At 38.8% G+C, this 20,544-nt stretch overlaps 1 protein-coding gene across 3 annotated transcripts in view; it reads left to right on the top strand.

The window, feature by feature from the left end:
- Window positions 1-20,544, top strand: part of necab2 (N-terminal EF-hand calcium binding protein 2) — a 140,566-nt gene that overhangs the window by 56,387 nt on the left and 63,635 nt on the right. For all 3 annotated transcript variants that reach the window (XM_024282705.2, XM_024282704.2, XM_036212495.1), the window contains exon 6: window positions 18,869-19,005. In XM_024282705.2, coding sequence (XP_024138473.1) covers window positions 18,869-19,005 — 137 coding nt within the window. The remainder of the gene's footprint in view (window positions 1-18,868; window positions 19,006-20,544) is intronic.

Genomic DNA, 20,544 nt, shown 5'->3' with positions numbered 1-20,544 from the left:
AAACATCATAAAAAAATAACTGGCTCATTTTGTAAAAATATTTTAAGATGCAAAATAATTAGTAAAAGATGGTGTTTAAAAAAGATCTATTTTTATGTTTTTAAGATTTTCAGCATCTTTATACACAGTCACTTTACCCAAACAGAATTTTGCATCCTTAATCCTTCAAATAAATATCATTACTGTTTACAATTGTCTCTGTCGTTTAACTTTTTATGACGCTTATTCACATATGTATAAATATGTAGACATTTGCTGCAGAGAATAACTTTCCAAAGGCTTTTATACATCCTGATTTACTTTGAAAGACTGCAACTTCTTTTACTCCATAGCATGTTACAGTCATCACATCTATAATGCATATTCATATCAGTATAGTTACCTTTGATGCAGTTACTGATGTATTGGAGCAGGTTGTGTAGAAAAGGCTCATTCTACTTCATTAAAACAAAATGTAGCATCTGTTCTCGTGGCGTCCATCAACGGCAGCAGCAGCTTGCTCTGCAGACGGGTCACGAAAGCATGAATGGCAATGATTGTTGACACCTGCAGAGGTGAGGGACATATGTAGTTTATTACAGAAGCTGCTGTAAGGTCTGCTTGAAGTGTCTGATTATTTATTCTTGAAGCAGATTATTTAACCAAACAGAATTGCTTTCAAAATAAAAATTGACAAATCAATATTTCATGGAATGGTCAGTAATTTGGCAGTGAAACCTGAACATTACTGTACTGCACCTGCTCCAGTCTGGCATGAGAACTTAGAATAGTTACGGGTTCTAACCTGCAGCTTTAAAGTCAAACTTCTGTTACAAGCGACTACTAACGAGGATTTTGTCCCTGACTGATGACAGTGGGGTGAAATGCTGCTGCAGACTGTGTCACGTCATGGTCGCTCCTTGTAAATGTTTGAAACACAGCAGTGTTTGACACTTGTGTAATGAAAGCAGATTCCTGCTCGCCTCTCGCTCAGAATGGAGCAGGGATTAGGCTGCAGCCAACTGGGTAATGTGAGACGAAGGGTTAACTGGCAGAGTGTGTGTTGTACTGACTGATGAGGTAACACCCAGAGCATGAATAATGCAAAGGCTTCAGGAGGGAAAAAAAAGAGGAGGCGTGCACAAAAAAGAGATATCGAAATGTAGGGATGCATGGATAATTGGGTAAAAGGAGAGCAGAAACGGGGGGAAAAATACACTTTGGGATTTAATGCAGAATTTAGGGAATGAAGGGGGAGAAAACACACAAATGAACCAGAAAGCTCAACACAGCAGCTCCGGGTCTTCCTTTTTTTCCCCTCCACTTTGCTCTCTTCATCACTTTCTCTCCTCAAATCTCTTTATTGCCATCTTGGTATCTGTGGGCTGATGAAGCTGGCGCGTTTTCTAAAGACTGTATGGTTCTGAAGCCTGTTTGTGAGCTCGCCTTCTGTTTAGAAACAAACTCGGGCAGCCTGCCTCCTGTCAGCCGCCTCCACACTTCCACCGTCCCCTCTTCCTGCTAAATCTTTCTAATTAACCAATTCTTTGCAGTTACCCTTTGGTTTTCATGTCAGTACTCTTGCCTTTGTCTTTTGAAGGTATTCCAGGTAAACATCGGCAAGCCTCAGTTGCTTTTTTTGTATTTTAAATCGTCCGTAGGGAATTTAAATGAGTCATGAACACAAGTCCTATGGCTGAGGTCCTCAGTTTTAGTGTTTTTAGTGTTTCTTTGGGTAAAACAGACTTAAATCCAGCACAACAGTTTGATTGGTCAACAATCTCCATCACAAACAGATGGCCATTCAAGCCAATCACTGTTTCAGTTCCAACACAGCTGAAAGTTTTCTACACGAATCTCTGAAAAAGTTCAACTCTCCTGTGGAAAGACAATTGGCTCTAAAGTGCAGGAAAATATTCACAAATTGGGAAAAATTGCTGTTTTATAATATTTGACATTTTATTGTGGAGATTCATTTTGTTCTGGGGATTGTTCAACAACTCTTAGCTATTTTTCCATATAATAGCGATAGAAAGCCAATGAAAAAAGCATTTGGCACAGAAAGAATGTGGAGCTATCAACCTTCAGTTAGAAAATTGCTTGTTTGTTACCAAAGATCTCTACCAAACTTAGGCTAGGGTTGTGGATCGGGTCATATATCAATAACAGAACTAAGAAGAATACTCTTATGCTTATGTGTAGACACACCAACACACTGCTGCTTGCAAAAACACTGAAAACTTAGCATTAAACAGAAATGGCGGTTTCAAGCTCTTCAGCTAAAACACGGCAAAAGTGGATCTTAAAGGTATTAATCAAAGGATGCTTCAAATATCTCTCAAGATGAAGAGAGAGGTGCAAGAGAGGTGCTCCAGGCACGTCCCACTTGGCGGAGGCCCGGGGAAGACCCGGACTGTGTCTCTCGACTGGCCTGTGAACATCTCGGGGTCCTCTCTGAGGAGCTGGAGGAAGTGACCTGGTACAGAGACGTTTGGTCTTTTCTTAGACTGCTGCTCTCAAGACCCGGTTCCAGAGGAGCAGAAGAAGCAGAAGAAAATGAATGGCATTTGACCAGTCATAGCCACACGTAGTAACCATTCTCTGGTTTAGTCTCTTGATTCAACCCTGTAATGCTGAGCAGAGAAGAATTGCTCACATTTTGGTGTGATCTTATCCTGGGTTTGAATCCACGACATCCCAGCTTCAGAGCAGCTCTTCCACTTAGCCACTGTAGCATGTTGGAGAGGAGCAGACATTTTGATGTCTGTCAGTTTTTTTTTTTTATTCTTTATTTTTATTCAAGTTTTCTCTTTTGATTAGAGTTCAATTTCCAGCATCTCCTTTCAGCTCAATCATATTCCTCCTAGCAAAAAGCTCACATGTAAACAACCACAATGCATTAATTTTCACACCAAAGGTCTTGAAATATTGTTTGTAGAACTGAGCCTCTCCTCAGTCTTCTCCAGCACGTCTTGAACTCTGGTGGTCAAACCATGTGTGAGAACACTCTGTTATGCTCTCTGCAGCCCTGTGTCAACCGTTTAAGCCTGATGAATCTTGGCACTGTCATCCTGGAAATGCCCATTCCATCAGGGAAGAGAAGCCCCATTGATGGATTTACCTGGTCATTCCGTTTATCTAGGAAGTCAGCTGACCTCATTCTTTGAACTCATAATGTTCATGAAACCAGACCTGCATCAATGCCGTATTCCCGCCCACACAGGCTTGTGCGGCAGGTCTTTGTACAAGAGAAACACAGTTCTGGCAATTGCTCTGGAGTGGTCATGCTGCATTCACACCGGATGGGAATTGGACATCAAGGGCATTCATTTTCAATGTTAAGCCTATTTATAGACGTCCTGCAGTTTGATTTGACCGTTGGGCGCAGCAGTATGGTAGCAGCCCGTTTTTGGCATTACATCACATCCAGAGTTTAAATATCTGAACGTTTGTGGAAAGATGTGCAGTGTTAACCAACCAGCGATTCAGCAATGGCACGTGACATACTGTTGACAAGATCAAGTGGAATCTAAAACCAACACGGAAGAGAACCTGATCGTTCTTTTCCTGAACTTAGTTTTTTCTCATTTGTATTGAGACAATAGTAAAAGTTCCCTTAATTTAATTTTCGTTTTAATTTTTCCATCTTCTGACAAATGTGAAACAGCAATTCATTAAACTGGTGACAGAGGTGGAAGTACCGCCCCAAAATCCTACACACACTACGCAAGGAGCTCGTTAGGACTGTACACGATCCTTGTGTGCAGCCTGACTGTTAGAATTAAGGAAATTAGTGTAGTAGAGTACATTCAGTGGGTATCCTATGGACATTCATCGGGGACATACCATCTTTCAGACGCAGTTCCTGCCGTAGATGGTGAACTTCACCGTAGAGGAAGAATTTCTGAATGATTTAAGGACCCAGACATGGAAACGTGATCACTGATGTTTTGTAGAAGTCCTCAAAAAAAATAAGATTTCTCATGATCCTCCATGTCTTAAATGTATTGTAAATGCGATACACAGTCAATACTTATGAGGCAAAAAATCTAAGTGGTAGCTCCTCCCACACACGTCAGGAGCATCAAGTCTATGAACGCATTCTTGGACAAGTGTCCAGCTGCAAATTTGAGGCGATTGATGCAAATTTGACTTGCAAAACGCATTCGTTGTGAACGCAGTTACAGAACGGTCTCATCAGACCATGTGACCTTCTTCCATGTCTTAAGACTTTAAAGGGTAACAACACAGGACAGTTGCAGGCTGACTCCACCCACAGCCAAAATTTGAAAATCCAGTCAGAGGGGCGGGGCTGGGGAACAGGAGTCTCAGTGACTTATCATTTGCAAATCATGACATGGCGTGAGACTAAAATGGTATGACCAATCACAAAATTCAACTGTAATACCTAGTTTCAACCTGTAGGGGGCGGCACACAGACAGATTTAGACCATTATTTGTAGAATTATACAAGTTTATTTTAAATTGTCAAAACATTTGTCAAGGACCTATAGTCAGCCCCTTTAAAGCTCCATTTATACAGGTAAACAGCCAAAAAAGTTGATTTAGGGTTTGGTACCCTTTAGGCTCCGAAGCAAACTGAAACCTTTTGTTCTTATGGATCCTCTAACCTTTCTCAGAAGTTTGTTTCCCATAATATTGTGGTTTTAAAATATTCTTAACTGTTAAACATAGCAGTGTGTTCTGGTGTTGGATATAAATATTTTTGTTTCCTTAAGGTTCCTCTCTGTATGTAGAGTTTTGTCCATTTTGTACAATTTTAAAAGTTTTGTTCATAGTTGCAGGTATATCTTTGATATTTCTCTACCAAAACTGTATTGATTGGATTTAAATATGTTTTTATCCAATGGTTAGTCCTAACATTTTTTGGGATTTTATGTGTTAATAATGAAAAGTGCAGATTTTCTTACAAACCAAAGAAAAATCCATTAACTTTTTCAGAAATGAAGCATTGGGCAGTTATTTCTTGAGGCGTGGTTGTGTTACTGCATTAAGGACATTAAAAATGGTACAGTAACAAAGACTGTACAGTTAAAGTGACTCAGAGATGTTAGTGGTCATAGTGCTGACACTGATGTGGCTCTTTCAGCCTCTTAGTGACTGCAGATTCATTGTCCACTGCAGCTGCTGCCAGCTCTGATCTGCTCATTACATCTTTATGCTTTCACATCTACTCAACACAAAGGGGCCCTGCTGTTCTTTAAAGTGTTGTTGATAGATGCAGAAAAATGACCTGTTAAATGTTGTGAGATGACTTTAATTCAAACAGAACACAAACACTGGATTGTAAGATAATTTCCAGCTGGTAATCTCTCATTATTACATCCAACATTTCCTTGCTCAACATTTCTTCAGCAAGAAGATTCTTGCTGATCATCCAATGTATTGCATTGTATCATACCTATCACATTTCACAGCTTCCATGTAGAGGTCTTTCTTCTGAATGTCATTATGACCTTAGTACCTCCTAGAGAAGCTGATCAGCTGGTCAAAGACACAGGGCTCTTAACATTTAAAAGCCATTAAAAGAAATATTAAAATGAACTCTAAAATGCACTGCCACCATGTGAAGAGTTGCCAGAATTGGAGTGGTGTGGTGGTTTTGCGCTCCGACCAGAACACCAACAAAAAAAAACTTCTGTTGGTGTTCATCTAGACCAGTTGGAAATGGCAGAGATGACAAACTCCAAATTAAGTTTTAGTAATCCCACAGCCCTTTATTAAATTCCAAAATAACTAAGAGATTGAATCCAGTAAACCTGTGACTGATGTCAAAGATGGTCTGTCTGACATATTTATGTCTGCAGTTTACATTTAGCTGTATAGTGAGACTTTTATTTGATGATTTTATGAAACCATAAAAGTCTGTGCAGCATCCTTTGTTGTTCCAGTTTTTTAACCCTTTAACACCTGAGATGTCACCGGTGACACCTACTGTATATAACACACTCTTGGACATAGAGATGCCTTAACGTTTTGATCGTTTACACAACCAGCTAATTCTGATGGGAGGGAAAGTAGTATTTCATATCAAGTTTGCATGGTTATCCAACTCTTTATGTTGGTAATCAATAATTGTTACAAAGCTCCCTTTATCTTCACTACTATAAAGTGTTATATGTCAAGTAAAAGTCTGCTTTTTTCGCTTCAGGACACGATGGAATAACATCAGTTGCATAAAAACCTTTTGTAGAGTTATGGTAGTTGAAAGAATTTCAATACTGGAGCAAAAGCTCTGATGTTAAAGGGTTAAGCGCATCATTTTGAAGAGGAGGCTGAGTTAAAATCACGGATTTGAGCCTCTGTCTCTGCCACCAGTAAATGTCATATTCTTACATGGCCCTTTACCACCTTCCTTTGAAGAGCACAGAGTCTTACGGTCACCATTTCATTCACACACACTGCTGCTCAACATTGGCACCAGCTTGTAACTACCAGGAGGCTTTAGTGTCTTGCTCAAGAATACTTTAACACATCGGTGGCCAGGGCGGGAACTGATTCTGCGATCTTTTGATCAGAGGTCGCCTGTTTTGCCTCTGCACCCCCGGCTGTAAATACAATAAATGGCAAAGCCTCTTGTACATTTGTGAACACAAGTTTTAGTAGTGAGTGTCACACTGCGGTAGAGACGCTTTCCAACATCAGCAGATTGTTCAGACCTGAATAAACTGTTATTTAATGTAGATGCAACAATAACATCATCACAAAATGTTCTGGTTGTGCGGTGACAAAGAAAGCAGAGAAAAAAAACAGACGAATGTATGTGTGTCAGTGTGAGCGTTGTGTAACAAACCTCTTAGACTGTGACACAGTTTGTGATCCCTGGTGGAGAGCGCTGCACAGAGGTCTTCCGTTAGAAGTCTGCTTCACCGATTTAATTTGCATACGGCTAAATTTGTGTTGCTTGGAGACATATTGACCATGGTTGCCAGGATACCATTTTAATTGGTTGAAGTGTGAGGCTGTGGTGGGGGGTGAAAAAGTAAGGAGCTGTTCCCCCTCAGAACATCAAGCCTCTGCTGAAGAAAACCCTGCAGTTTGTAAGACAATATTTTCTCCGCAGAAACACCTGCGATATGAAAGCTGAGGAGGCTTTAAGCTGCGAAGAAAAAAGGTCCTAACTTCTGGAGAGAGGCAGCTCAGACTCGATACACCTCAAACAACTTTTATTGGTTGTCATGGCAATAAAGATTAAGCCAATAGAAAGTGATAAAAATTCCAAAAATAGGCTGCACAGGAGGTCTCTGAGGAGCTCACCTTGGTGGAGTGGGGAATTTTAAGTCCTAAAGCTCTTTGAAGATCAGCATAAAGGAAGTGCAGGAACAGCAAATCGCTCACAGGCTTCAGGATGAGGGCTACAAACCGAGGACCCCCCTCCCCACTCCTGGGAGTGTAGCGTGACAGGAAAAAAACGATGAGGTCTGTCTTTCACAGCTGTGCGTACGACCTACTTTGACATCTTTGAAGACATTAATCAGAAACTCCTGAAAAGAAAAGCCATCTTTAAAATAAGCTCAAAGTCAGCAATATTGAAAGGTTAATGAGCTCTCAACAAACCAGATAAACTCTTTCTAACCAGAGTAGAGAGCTTAGAAAAAGAAAATCACTCCCAGATGAAGATAAGTATCAGTAACTGTTAGGTCAATGTAAAAATAAAAAAAATGTTATAATAAAAGTAACACATCTGATACAGCAGATGGATAGATGTAACTTGAAATAAAAGCAAATTGTAGTTATTGATATACCTTAGTCACATGCCCCTGTACAGGGGGTTGCAGGTTTCTTGAGTTTTCTGGGCTCATGGAGGGTTGTAGAAAAGAGCGGCTACACCTTAAGGGCAGCGCAGGTCCCTTGAGGCTCTTGCGGCCACCTTAAGGGACATCACAAAACTGGAGTGTGCTTTGTGGTAAGTGTATTGTGAACTACTTGTCAGAAAAATTGTAAATTACTTATGACATATGAGTCATATGTTGCCTTTTCGCCACACTTTAATCATTTGTAGGGTTGTAAGAAAATATCAATTCAGTTAAATATTGCGATACCTCATTTTGCGATACTTGTAATAACTTAAAATGCAGCCATGTCAATATTTAATTATTTCTAAGCAAATACGTAGTTGAGCATCTTACTTTTATTTTGCCACTTCAACCCCCGACTGCTAGTTGGCAGCACACCACACTGAGCCTTTTTGAGCAGCTCCATACCGCGCAGAAAAAAAAGATGTTTTGTATTGTTTTGTTCTGAATATTTAGTAAAATGTATTTTACCATTATACAAGTGAAAGCTGTATTAATATTCAGAAAGTTTTTTGTGAGTCCCAATAAAAATAAAGTAAGATATTGTCCCTGGTACTGTCTTGGGATATATTGTTATATGTACTGTGTCATGACATGTGTATTGCAAAACATATTGTATCAACAAACTTTTACCAATACACACCCTAGTTGTTGATAAGGTGCGTAAATTGACCCTGTTTGACCCCGCGCAAATGTCGCATGCACGGAGTGTGCTGATGAAGTCCCCGATGAATGTCCATAGGATACCCACTGAACGTACTCTACTACACTAATTTCCTTAATTCTAACAGTCAGGCTGCACACAAGGATCGTGTACAGTCCTAACGAGCTCCTTGCGTAGTGTGTGTAGGATTTTGGGGGCGTTAAAAAAATGATAAAGGCGTACAACATGCCTACTTCCCCTTTACTTGCCTTTATGTGTTAATTATGACTTGTTGCTTGCAGCATGGATGTATTAAAAAGGTGTGAGACATTTTTTGTCCAACAGGCTCAGAGAGATCTATAATCTTAAAATTTTGTGCAGACCACCTGTGCGTCTCGTACAAGTTTGCCCATTTTTTGTCTGCAGACAGCTCGTGTCCACCTTTGAGGGCAGTTGTGATTAGGATATTGCGTGGCACAAGAGGAAGGTGAAAAAGCAATGGACTGGATAAGGCTCTCTTTAACATTAGTCATGAGGCAGTACCATCCATTTTCTGAACCCACTAAATCACATTTGGGGTCGCCAGAGCCTGTCCTGGCTACTGTTGGATAAAGGCGGGGCACATTCTGGACAGGTTTACAGTCTGTCACACTCTTATCAAAATAAAATAGCCTTCTTTCTCTGTCTTATCATTGCTCCCCACCAAAAAAGTATGGCAGGGATTTTCTTTGTCATAATAAGGCTAAATCCAAATTGGTTTCCTACCGCTATGGCTTCTCCGTATCCCTACATTTATCCCTCCAAGTGGAGAAATATAGGAAAAAATTGTCTTCAAATACAGATGTTACTACTACCGCTTGGCAACCTCATCAAAAGTCGCAGATGTGAAGCTGCTAGCACTCAGAAAATACTTATTGGTTTTATATCTACAGTTTCAAATGCCCCTACAATTAGAGCACTAATGAGTTCACAGAAGGGTAGGGAAGCAATTTGGATTTGTGTCACAGAAATATGTCACAGATGACCCCACTTTTAATGTAAACATGCCTAGGATAGCACAAGGGTTTCACATTATTATCAGAAGTTAAACTAACAAACACCTCTTCTCGACTCCGACCTCAACTAGAAGATCTGCCTCGTCTTCTGTCAGTCTGATATCCGGACGCTTGGTCCACTCCTCCCTGAAAGCTTTTACTCAGGCCGTCTCTCCCGATCAGACTCCCCTGCGTTCAGCTGAAGGTTATATGAAACTTTGAGTGGATCAATACCAACACTTCCACCCGCTTTACCGGGATATTTGTCTCAGAAATGTCCAGCCAAGGACTGAGGCTGACGTACTCAGACTTACAGACTGGTGGCTGCTTTTACAGTCGAAAGCATCCATGCCAACCTCCCCAGCCCCTATAGCAGAGTAAATTATTTCACTGAGGTTTCTAATTTGATTTTATGAAGTACAGCAGGAGGAGTGTAGAATATGACAAATGGCCTGACAGCCAGAAAGATGGAACTTAATATAGGACGAGTACAGGTTGTTTACATAATATAACTGAATTATTGGAGACATGTTGTTTGAAAATATTAAATAAGTAAAGGAGTTTTAAACAACACAGTTATTGTACTTTATGAGAGAAAATCCATTTTCTCTTATATGGAGAAAAATTGTTACTTCCCATTTAAAGTTTGATAGTGCAGCACAGTTTTTGCCTAATTGTTCTTTAATTATTGTATTAATAAAAAAAGGACATTTCAGGTAGGATTTTTTTTATTTTATTTTACGAATAAGTTAGTCAATAGTAATCTGATTTTGGTCTTTGACTAAAAAACTATCAGGAACTGATCGTGTAGAACTCAATATGCAGGAGACATGGAAGCCGAAAATGGCCTGTCCTCTTTTTTTTTTTTTTTTTTATATTATTCATTTTTTACCTTTTTCTTGTGATAATGAGATCCACTATCTCGTTATCACGAGAAAAATAATTTAATTTTCTTCTGATTATGAATTGTTTGATGGTTGGTGTTTGACAGCAGAGACCCTCACTAGCCAGGGTTCTTTTGGTTACTTTATTGAATTAATTGTTGGGGTTTTTGGGAAATAAAGGGAGGGGGCTGGTGCTGGGATGGAATGAAGGCGTCTGAGGAGCACAGCTCCACTAATAAATAAAAAAATAGACTTAAAAAGACAACTTTGGGGGAGTGTTTATTTTGCTGTTGTTGATGGTCATCAATGTAAGCTGTACGCCGTTGGTTATTAACCACAAAATAAACAGACTTAAAACAGATTAAGTTTCAGCTACTCACTGGTGCAGTAGAGGGATAGAGGGACACTACAGTATATTCTTCATCATCTTGTTATCACGAGAAAATGAAATGGGCAAAATTAGGGCATTTTTGGCTTTTATAACCTGACAAAACCATCAGAGAAAAAAAAGGTGTCAAAGCAAAACACCTGACAAGAACTGAAAGCCAGACAATTAAAGACTCACTCCCATAAATGTCCTTTTATTGTTTAATTTTTTTCATGACGGAGGACATATATAAAGAAAATTAAAATTATAATTGCATAACTGAATTTTTCTTTATTCAAATCGTGAATTAGGGGCAGACAAAAAAAAAATGCCAATTTAAAAAAAGCAGTAGGAGTGTAGGTACTAAAGACAGCAAACTGTTAGGCTGGGGTTGTGAGGTTTTGTAAGCTAGTAGGAGAGAGCATTAACAGATTGGTGACAGAAAGTGGGGATGGAGTTGCTCTGAACCAATAGTCCCGCCCACAACTCATAGACACATCTTTACCCTTGTGCTGTCTCAGGCATGTTAACGTTGGGAGTGGGGTCATCTGGAACCTACAAGACAGCGTGCTGAACTTTTTTTTCTCCGACATTTGATTTTCATTTGTGTTCATGGCAGACATGAAATCCTGTACATCTTTATCCATCTTTGTCATGGGAGGAATAACGCGTCCATGTAAGGGTGGGGTCATCTTGACCCCACAAGATAGCACAAGGTTAAGGAATTACTGCTGCTCTGCAGAAATTATGCTCTAGAAAACATGTCTTTTTAAATTAGGTTGAAAAAAGAAGAATCATGATTAAAAGACCACCTGGGAAGGATTTTAAAATAAATCAAAAGGAGAGGAAGTTTAAATACACTAGACAGTGAACTGAAATCAAGACAGTTGTGGATGATTGGAAACTTTAAACCTGACAGGAAATGCGGCACATGACAAAAACCAACGAAATGTCCCAAGAAATCCAAACTAGTGCACAATCCTCGCCTAAACAACGACATCTACATTGTGTAAAATACAAGGTTGTTATAAACTCATGAAATTAAAACTGCAGAACCATAAATGTTGACTTCTTTGGATTTCAGAGGTGTTTTAAACTTGATCAGTACATCTTAATAAGGCTATTTCAGCTTCAACATTTTTTTAAAAGCTACTCCCTGCACATTGAAAAGATTTGCTCTTTGGGGATAAATAAAGTTGCTTGAATTGAATTCTACGAACAGGGCAGCTCACTCAGTTATCATTTACTGAAGACATTTTTATATTTTCCTTTTACAAACTTTGTGCAAATATGTGTGAATTCAAGATCATCTTTACTGGAATTGCTGTTTCTTAGAATAAATGTGTTTTAATCTGAAAGAGCTGAATTTTACTGCTGCCTTTGTCTAGCCATTTAAAATGTGTCTAAGTCTTGCAAGATTTCTCTACTTTGCTGTAATCTTTTAACATATAGCTAATTTCTAAATAGTATTTTAAAGAAAGGGACAATTGATTCTTATTGCAGAAGATCTTGTTAGACAACATCAGAGCTTTTTTCACAGCTGTCCCCTGATATTTCCAGGTATTTTTGGAAACTTCTTCAGATGATTTTAATTTACTTCCCACCCAGAACTGTGTGACATTTGGAGTAATATTTTCTTTCATTCAAAGAAAGAAAAAGAAAACCACTAATGGAGTTCTTCAAGTTAAAGTGCCAGAAAAATCTCAAAATCAAGTTTTACTGTATTTTTAAAGACCCACTCCCATGAAAAATGTGTTTTTGATTTTTTTAATATGTTCTTGAGGCATATATCCCCCATGTTTTAGAACATAAATTAAGAAAATTAAGAATAAATTAAAATTCAGAGTACATCCTTATTCAAATCATGGTGAATAAGGAGCAGATGAAAAAAAAATGCCATTTGAAAAAGCCTGTAGCGATGGCTAAGGCGCTACAGTCCGTGGGCCATAAGCTCCTTGCTCTGCTCCATTCTGATGATCTGTTTATGTAAAGCCCAATCTTTGTCTAGGGCAGGGGTCAGCAACCTGCGGCTCCAGAGCCACTTGTGGCTCTTTTACCTATTCATAGTGGCTCTTTGGCTAAAGAAAAATAAAATGATAGTATTCTTTTTTATTTAGACTACTTAAGTTTATAAATGTATGACTGAGGTGGACCTCAAAGATACACTTTGTAAAGATTTTTACGTTCCTGGTGACTTTAAGAGGTCTTGTTTGTGCTTTGCTTCCACCAGAATACACAGATTTCAAATATTAAGCAAAAATGTGTTAAAAAGTTGGATATTTTATGAGTATTATCTTGTACTCTCCATAGCTGCACTGTTATGATCCTGTTTGGCACAAGATGTCTTTTATTTTGAAAGGATTATTATTCTTTTTGCCAGAAAAGAAACATAATTAATATTTATTATTTAATAAATACATGGTAATGAATGCATAACAGTATCAAAATAAGACTTTGCAGCTCCTACTAGGTTTTAATCAGTACAAAAAAAGACCAAATGGCTCTTTTGCTGTGTAAGATTGCAGCCCCTGGTCCAAAGATCGAGGGATATAACATGTCGAGCTAGATTGTTAGATTGGGGTTGAGAGGGACTGTAAGCTAGCAGGAGAGAGTTTAAACAAAAGGGATGATGGAAAATGGGGAAAGGCTTACTCTGTACCAATAGTCCCGCCCACAACTTGGAGGAAAATTCCATATAAATTCCTGCCGCTTTGCAGAAACTGTCTTATAAAACGACACAGGTTCTTTATTTTGTCTTAAAATGCTATAATCATAATTAAAAGACCACTCGGAGCAATTGTAAAATAGATCAAAAGATGATGGGAGTAAGACTTTAAACTAGGGATAGACAACTCCAGGCCTTGAGGGCCGCAGCCACAATCCTGCATGTTTTCCAACATAACCTGCACTGGCATGTTCTAATTGGCTGGACACACCTGAGCCAGGTAATCAGTGATGAGTAGGGCTTGGATATCTGGAAATCATGCAGACACTGCGGCCCTTTAGGCTGAGTTTTCTATCCCTGCTTTAAACTCAGGAAGATCGTGGACACCTTTCTTCAGCTTTAGTTACTACGTATTACATCAGTTTTTTATTACGTTCATTTATTAAAATTCTACTGTAGGAAAGTCTATTTAAATGTTCTCCACCAGTTCCTGTTTTCAACCAAAGGTAATTTTTCCAGCTCGAATAAGACTTTATGCGTGATGAAATTTGTTGTACTGAGGCGTTATCAGCTAAGTCACTGCTGAGGCCCACACCACTATCAGTGCTGTTTCTCCACTGGGTTTTTTGATTTCCCCTAACGAGACTGAGCTCTGTAATTACTGATTACGACTTTCTGCAGGCTCCTGTAATCAGCCTCCTCCATCTTATCACAAAGATGTGTGTTTGTGTGTGGGGGGGGTGCAGTGGAGGAGGGGGTTAAGTCACCCACCAAGAAACATTTGTGTTAGAAGAAGAGAAACTTGCATCTTTCACAAATAATTTTGACGTGTTTTGGTGGCTCACTCATTTGTTTGCAATACTTCAAATGAAAGCTGTGAAGAATGTATTCAATGTAAAATAGATTGTTATGCAGTGAAGCGAACTTCACTGATTTGTGAAAAAACACAATCACACACACCTCCACAACATGCACTCTGCAGCTAATCACCAGCCTGCGTTCGGTGAGCCAGCAGAGGCTGCATCTCCTCTCGGGTCAGTGATCTGTGTGAATTATAGATTACAGCTTTTCTATAGCAGGTTCTGTAGCCAGACCCGAGGGAGGCGCTCGAAGAGGGAAGCATGAAAGACGCTCGGGATGAAGAAAGGAGGAGGATGGACTGAGGCGTGGAGGATGTTGGAGTAACTTGATTGGATTTCCGGGTTTTTGGTTTTTCTGGTTGTTTACAGTGAGTCTTCTGCGCAGTGAGGCTTTTTAAAATCACTTGTGCATAAAAAAGTAAAATTGCAATCAATTCTGGTTTATATATATTGACCATGTAGGAAAAAACAAACTAACTTTTAGTATAAAAAGGAATTATTTAACCCTTTAACACCAGAGATGTCACCGGTGACATAACACGCGCTCTTTAACGCACCGTAACTCCTCAACGGATCATGCGATCAACGAGAATCAGCCAATTCTGACCCAAAAAAAGGCAGCGATATGCAACACATTAGAGGTAAACTGTAAAGATTTGTATAAAGACTAAAAGCCTCTCCTCCACGACACTTTACAAACCTAAAATAAAGGAAAAGGACACAAAGGCGCTTTTCTCCACATTTTTTTTTTAATTTTTATTACGTAAGCACTTCACTTCTCTAGTGTTGCATATCAGCACAAAACTGCTTTTCTCCTCTTCCAAACCCGCTAGATTTAAGTTACTACGTTAATGGTAGTTTGCTCTCCATGGGTGGGTGGAGTGCTCCTGCTCCAGATGGAGGAGTTTAGATATCTTGGGTCTTGTTCACAAGTGAGGAAAGATTGAAGCGTGAGATTGGCAGGCGGATCGGTGTGGCATCTTCCTCTATTCTTTATCTGTACCGGTCCGTTTTCATGAGGGAAGACCAGAGTAGAAGCATGAGCTCTTCTGGGTTGTGACTAAAAGAAGGAGATCCCGACTGACCTGGCCGTGGATGAGGGGAACATCGATGGATGGATGGCGTACTGTTGAAGAGTTTCGGTAGTTGAAAGAGTAGAAACACTGAAGCTGAAGCTCCGGTGTAAAAGAGTTGTAAGAACAACTGGGAGAAGAAGTGGAGATTCTGGGTGTTCGAGTGAATTTAATATACTTTCTAAGGAAGTTTGGATCATTTATACCTTTTTTAAAAAAATAATTAATCTTAATTATCTTTACCTTTACAGTAGGAGAATGGTTGCATTGGTTTAAAACTTTTTTAAGCTTTTTTTGCCGTTTTCCCTTCAGTTTTTTCAGTAGACATCTAGAAGTTGAAATACTGCCTTGTTTAGTTTTTTTTTAGTTTTTTTTTTTTCCACAAACAGTAAAAGCACAATCTTCACAGCCACATTTATTTTTGTAAAAACAGATAAACTGCATCCAATGCTGTCTTGTATATTTTTTCCTTGGAATTCAAAATTAACTCTCATGGTCTTTACTTCCAAAAGATTACATTTTTGGAACATCTTATTAAATTTAGGAAGATGTTGTTTATCTCCCCCAAGCAAAACATTTACACTTTGAGATAACAAACCCTGTGCCTCCTGCTGTACTGCACCCTTATGATCTATGTCTCTTGACAGTTTAACTATATACACCAAGGGTTAGAAATGTCCTCTAGCATGGAAATGGCATTTCAAAATGATAATTTAAAAGTGTCAGGGAACAGCTTCTGCAAAGTCATACTCTCAGAATCAATAAACTTGAATATTTGTTCTTTAAAATTAGGTTAGAGTTGGTTCTTGAATACGCCACTTGGTGCTACTTTGACACATCATCAAACATTTTGTATCAGGGCAACTTTTTGTTCAGAACCGTATGGGACTTTGTGGAGCTGCTGAAAGGTGCTGGCTGGGGAGGAATCTAGAATCTGTTCAACCACTTGTTGAAAGACCTGCAAGTTTATCTTCATGTATTTCTGTAAAACTGGTACTTGTTTACTTATTTTTGTTCTACTGAGCATCCAAGAAACATAGTTCTGATAGAAAATGCTGATAAGGTGTGTTTCATGCAGTAAAATAAATGATCCAACAACTGCAATCATTTCTGATTTTGACTTTCACTGAGGAATTCTCATTTACCCGAAGAGTAAAGCTTCACTTTTCATGTCATGCAATAAAATGGATAGACTCCTATCTTTCTAATAGAGTACAGTCAGTCAGGTTGAATGAGTATCTCTCCCCTCCTCTCCGTTTGTGTACTGGTGTTCCACAAGGATCCATTCTAGGCCCTCTGTTTTTTTCCCTTTATATAAATGATCTGCCTTCAGTTTGTTCGAATGTCTCTATTCAAATGTATGCTGACGATACAGTAATTTATACACATGGTGAAAACATGACTCAAGTCGCTGAGAAACTCACAAAATCAATGTCTGATATCACGCATTGGTTAAATCAGTCGAGTTTAAAACTAAACGTTAATAAAACAGTTGCAATGTTTTTTTCTAAATCCATTATCAAAACACCAGAAGCGGACATTTTTGTGGCTGGAAACAAAATTAAAGTTGTGTCTGAATTTAAGTATCTTGGGATCCTGATTGATTCTAACCTCAAGTTTGAATCACAAATCAAAAGAGTATGTAATCAGGTGAAGTATAATTTATCAAATTTCCGGTTCATTAGACCACAGTTATCATTACAGGCTGCTAGGATGTTCATGAATGCTATGATCTTTTCCCATATGACATATTGCATCACAACCTGGTCACAGGCAAACGAATCAACTCTGAAACCGTTAGAATCCCTTTATAAACAAACAGTCAAAGTTTTGGACAAGAAACAATTAAGAACTCACCATTGCCCTGTTTTACAGAAACACAAACTCTTAACCTGGAAGAATTTCATCAAGTATTCAAACCTTTGTCTGTTATATAAAATAATACATGGTTTGTCATCTCCTCCACTTAGTCAGTTTGTAACTGTTCGATCCAGCTCACATCGAGTCACACGAGGGTCAGCCCGAGGAGACTGTATCGTCCCTCTGCGGAAAAGTGTCTTTAGCCAAAAAACATTCACAGTCACAGCGGCACAAGAATGGAACTCTGTCCCTCAGAACATCAGAGAACTGGGCTCACTTTTATTGTTCAAAAAACATCTTAAGAACTGGCTAGTGACACATCAGATATGTCAGCATATATAATATTTTAATACCCAGAATATTCTTAGGACTCTTTAATGTCTGCATGTTTCTTGTTTTTAAATGATTTCAGTGTACGTTTTTATTCTACAGGCCATTTTACAATCAATTGTTATGATTCATTTTATTGCGTCCATTCATTTTTATCAATTTTTACTTTTTTTATTTATCTTATTGTGTGTGCTTACTTAACTTTTTAAAAAATGTTATGTTTTTACTGTGCTTTTACTGTACTTGTATTACATTTTGTTTTTAACTTTGTTCTTATAGGGAGACGATTTTTACCATCAGTCCAGGGACAGCAGATGAAAAATAGCATCTAAGCTAACTCTGGCGCATTGGCAGGAATGCTTTTTAATGTGCAATGTCCCTGTCAAATAAATGAATAAATAAATAAATAAATACTCTTCTTGGTGAAGTTTCTTGAATTTAAATGCTTTGCAGACTATTTTTCAGCATGAACAAAGTCATAAAAGTCTGTATGTTTAGACCTTTCAGATAGTTCTTTTTTTGAGCTGTCTAACTTCACAGGACTCAAAAAGCAAACATTATTACAACTGTAAGTCCTTTCACTCAGGCCCTTTTTTGCTCTTTTATGGATAGTTGTGTTTTCCTGTTGAAGCGGACGAGTTTGTGTTTGCATGTGTGTAAAATCCACTGAGTGTTTTAATGGAAGTCAGTGCAGGCTTTGTGGTTCTGGTGTCTCGTGGGAACGTCTCTCTTTGATTAGAGCGCAGCAGAGAACGGCTGACTGCACAGGAACCTTAATTGTCTCTCTGAATCACTGCACTGTGACTTCTGACAGAAAGGCTGCCATGAAAGACTGACTCCGTCCTCAGGAGTACACATGTAGTCAATTATAGCTCAGAATTTGATTCTGCTTCAAGTTTGAGCAAATCTGGTTTGGTTTTCAGTCTGTAAGGACTGACTGTAACAGCTGATTGAGTTTGACGTTTTTGTCGCAGAGTTTTCTTCAAACATCACATTTGTAGCATGGAGTAAAATGACAGTGATTCTCTGATGTTCTGCTGCAGTTTTTACTATGATTTTTCTTCACTTACTGGTAAATTTATATTTTAAGTTATGGGTTTAGATTAAATTTTAATCCTAAAGCTTTAGTTTTTCATGTGATTTAGATGGCCAGATATAATCAGAAGGCTTTAAAAAGATCACTTTCAGCAACTGAGGGAAATGGAATTCTTCATTCAGTTTTTTTCTCAATGACTGGAGGAAATTAATACAAATTTCTCTGACTTACTGTGACTTTTTGGGAGATGGAATGCACCAGTGAACTATGTTTAATCCATAATATTCAGTTGTGACGTTATTTTCTTTCTTTTTCCTCAGGTATACGAAAGAGGAACCAATGTGGAGCAATTTGTGACACGTTTTCTTCTCAAGGAGTCAGCCAATCAGATCCAGTCCCTCCTGAACTCTGTGGAAAGTGCAGTGGATGCGATTGACGAGCAGCACAGCCAGTCGGGGTGAGCCAATGAGGGCATCTTTGGTTATTATGTGTGAAATAAGAAATGTGGGTGTGTGTGTGTCTTTATGACTGTGCTCTTGTCATGGGATAATCTGTAAAACTCATATTGTCAGTGGCTGAAATAGAAAGCAGGCATTGTTTCAGGCTCAGATCATCTTTGGTTAAAGCAGCTGTCGCTTCTACAAACACACAGAGACCAATCTTGAACTCTTACATAACCTCAATATCACCTTTTGTCTTGCCCTCATTACTGATTTCTGTCTCCTGTTTCTCTTCAAATTAACCCAAAACCCTCAGAATAAACAGAAACGCTTCATCATTTATTATCCTTTTACTTTTCTCGTTACTCTGCAAAAGTTTCAAAATGGGTCCACATAAACACCTATTCATTACATCCGTTTGGACTGCTAAAAAATGTTTTTTGTTTGTATTTTTGTAAAATGATCCATGATTCCATACATGTTATTAGTGGAGCTGCCAAAACCTAAGTGTGTGAAGTCGAGTGTGTACTTCAAGTCTTTGAGCTTATGGAAAAAAGGTAGAATGTCCCCTTCGGTTAGGAGGAAATTTACTTCCTAAGGTGCAAAATTTCAATTTATTGGTCAATCCATGTTTGTACCTGTACATATGACCATGAGTTGTGAAGGAAGAGATAAGAAACAATGGGGCAGAAATGAGCCTACCTTGCAAGGGGGAGGTTTAGCCATCCAGGTGGAACTCTGATTAGAGTCACAACTCCTCCAGATTTGAAAATGTTTGAAGAATTAAATAAAGGATTTTTTTTTCTGATAAAGCTCTGATTCATGTCCAAGGTTGTCTTAAGGTGCATTCACACCGAATACGATTCAAGCGGCAGAGGACAGGCGTGCTCTGAGTGCGATTTGAGCAACCGACGCAGTGTGAAAGTCTGCCAGCATCTCGATTTGAGCAACGAGGCCCAAATCGAGCAGCAAAAATGTAAATACCTGAAGTTTGATAGGTCGCTGTGTCGCATCTGCCAATCAGGAACTCAGCTTTGGGCATGTGACATTTTCAGTGACTTTTGCTCCACGGCGGAGCTCACACTCCAAATGCCTGCAGGCAGAGTGACACTGCAGGTGCAGAGGGTGCTGGCTCTGGCCTCATCGATACATTAAAAAAAAAAAAAAAAAAAGGACATAGGTCCCCTTATTTTATGTTTTTTCCTCCTCGGGTTAATAAGAGACAGCGGACAACGGATGAAAAATAGCCGCTGGGCTAATTCTGGCTCATTGCATACAATGCGTTTAATGTGCACTGTCCCTGAAAAATAAATAAATAAATAAAAGTCAGGCTTCAAGCTCAGCCACAGACACATAGAAACACGGTGGAAGCGGCTGTCATACAGACACACCCTCTGTGCCAGGAAAATGTTTTAATAATTTTCATATAAACTCAAACATGGAGACATGATTACAGATGTTTTTGTAGAACTCCCCACAATAAATCTTATTTCTCAAAATCTTCTGTGTCTTCATACACTCTAAGTGAAATGTCCACAGACACTGTTCCTTATAGC

This window comes from Oryzias melastigma, linkage group LG6, assembly GCF_002922805.2.
Source record: "Oryzias melastigma strain HK-1 linkage group LG6, ASM292280v2, whole genome shotgun sequence".
NCBI lineage: Eukaryota > Metazoa > Chordata > Actinopteri > Beloniformes > Adrianichthyidae > Oryzias > Oryzias melastigma.
This window is presented reverse-complemented; position numbering and strand designations above follow the sequence as displayed.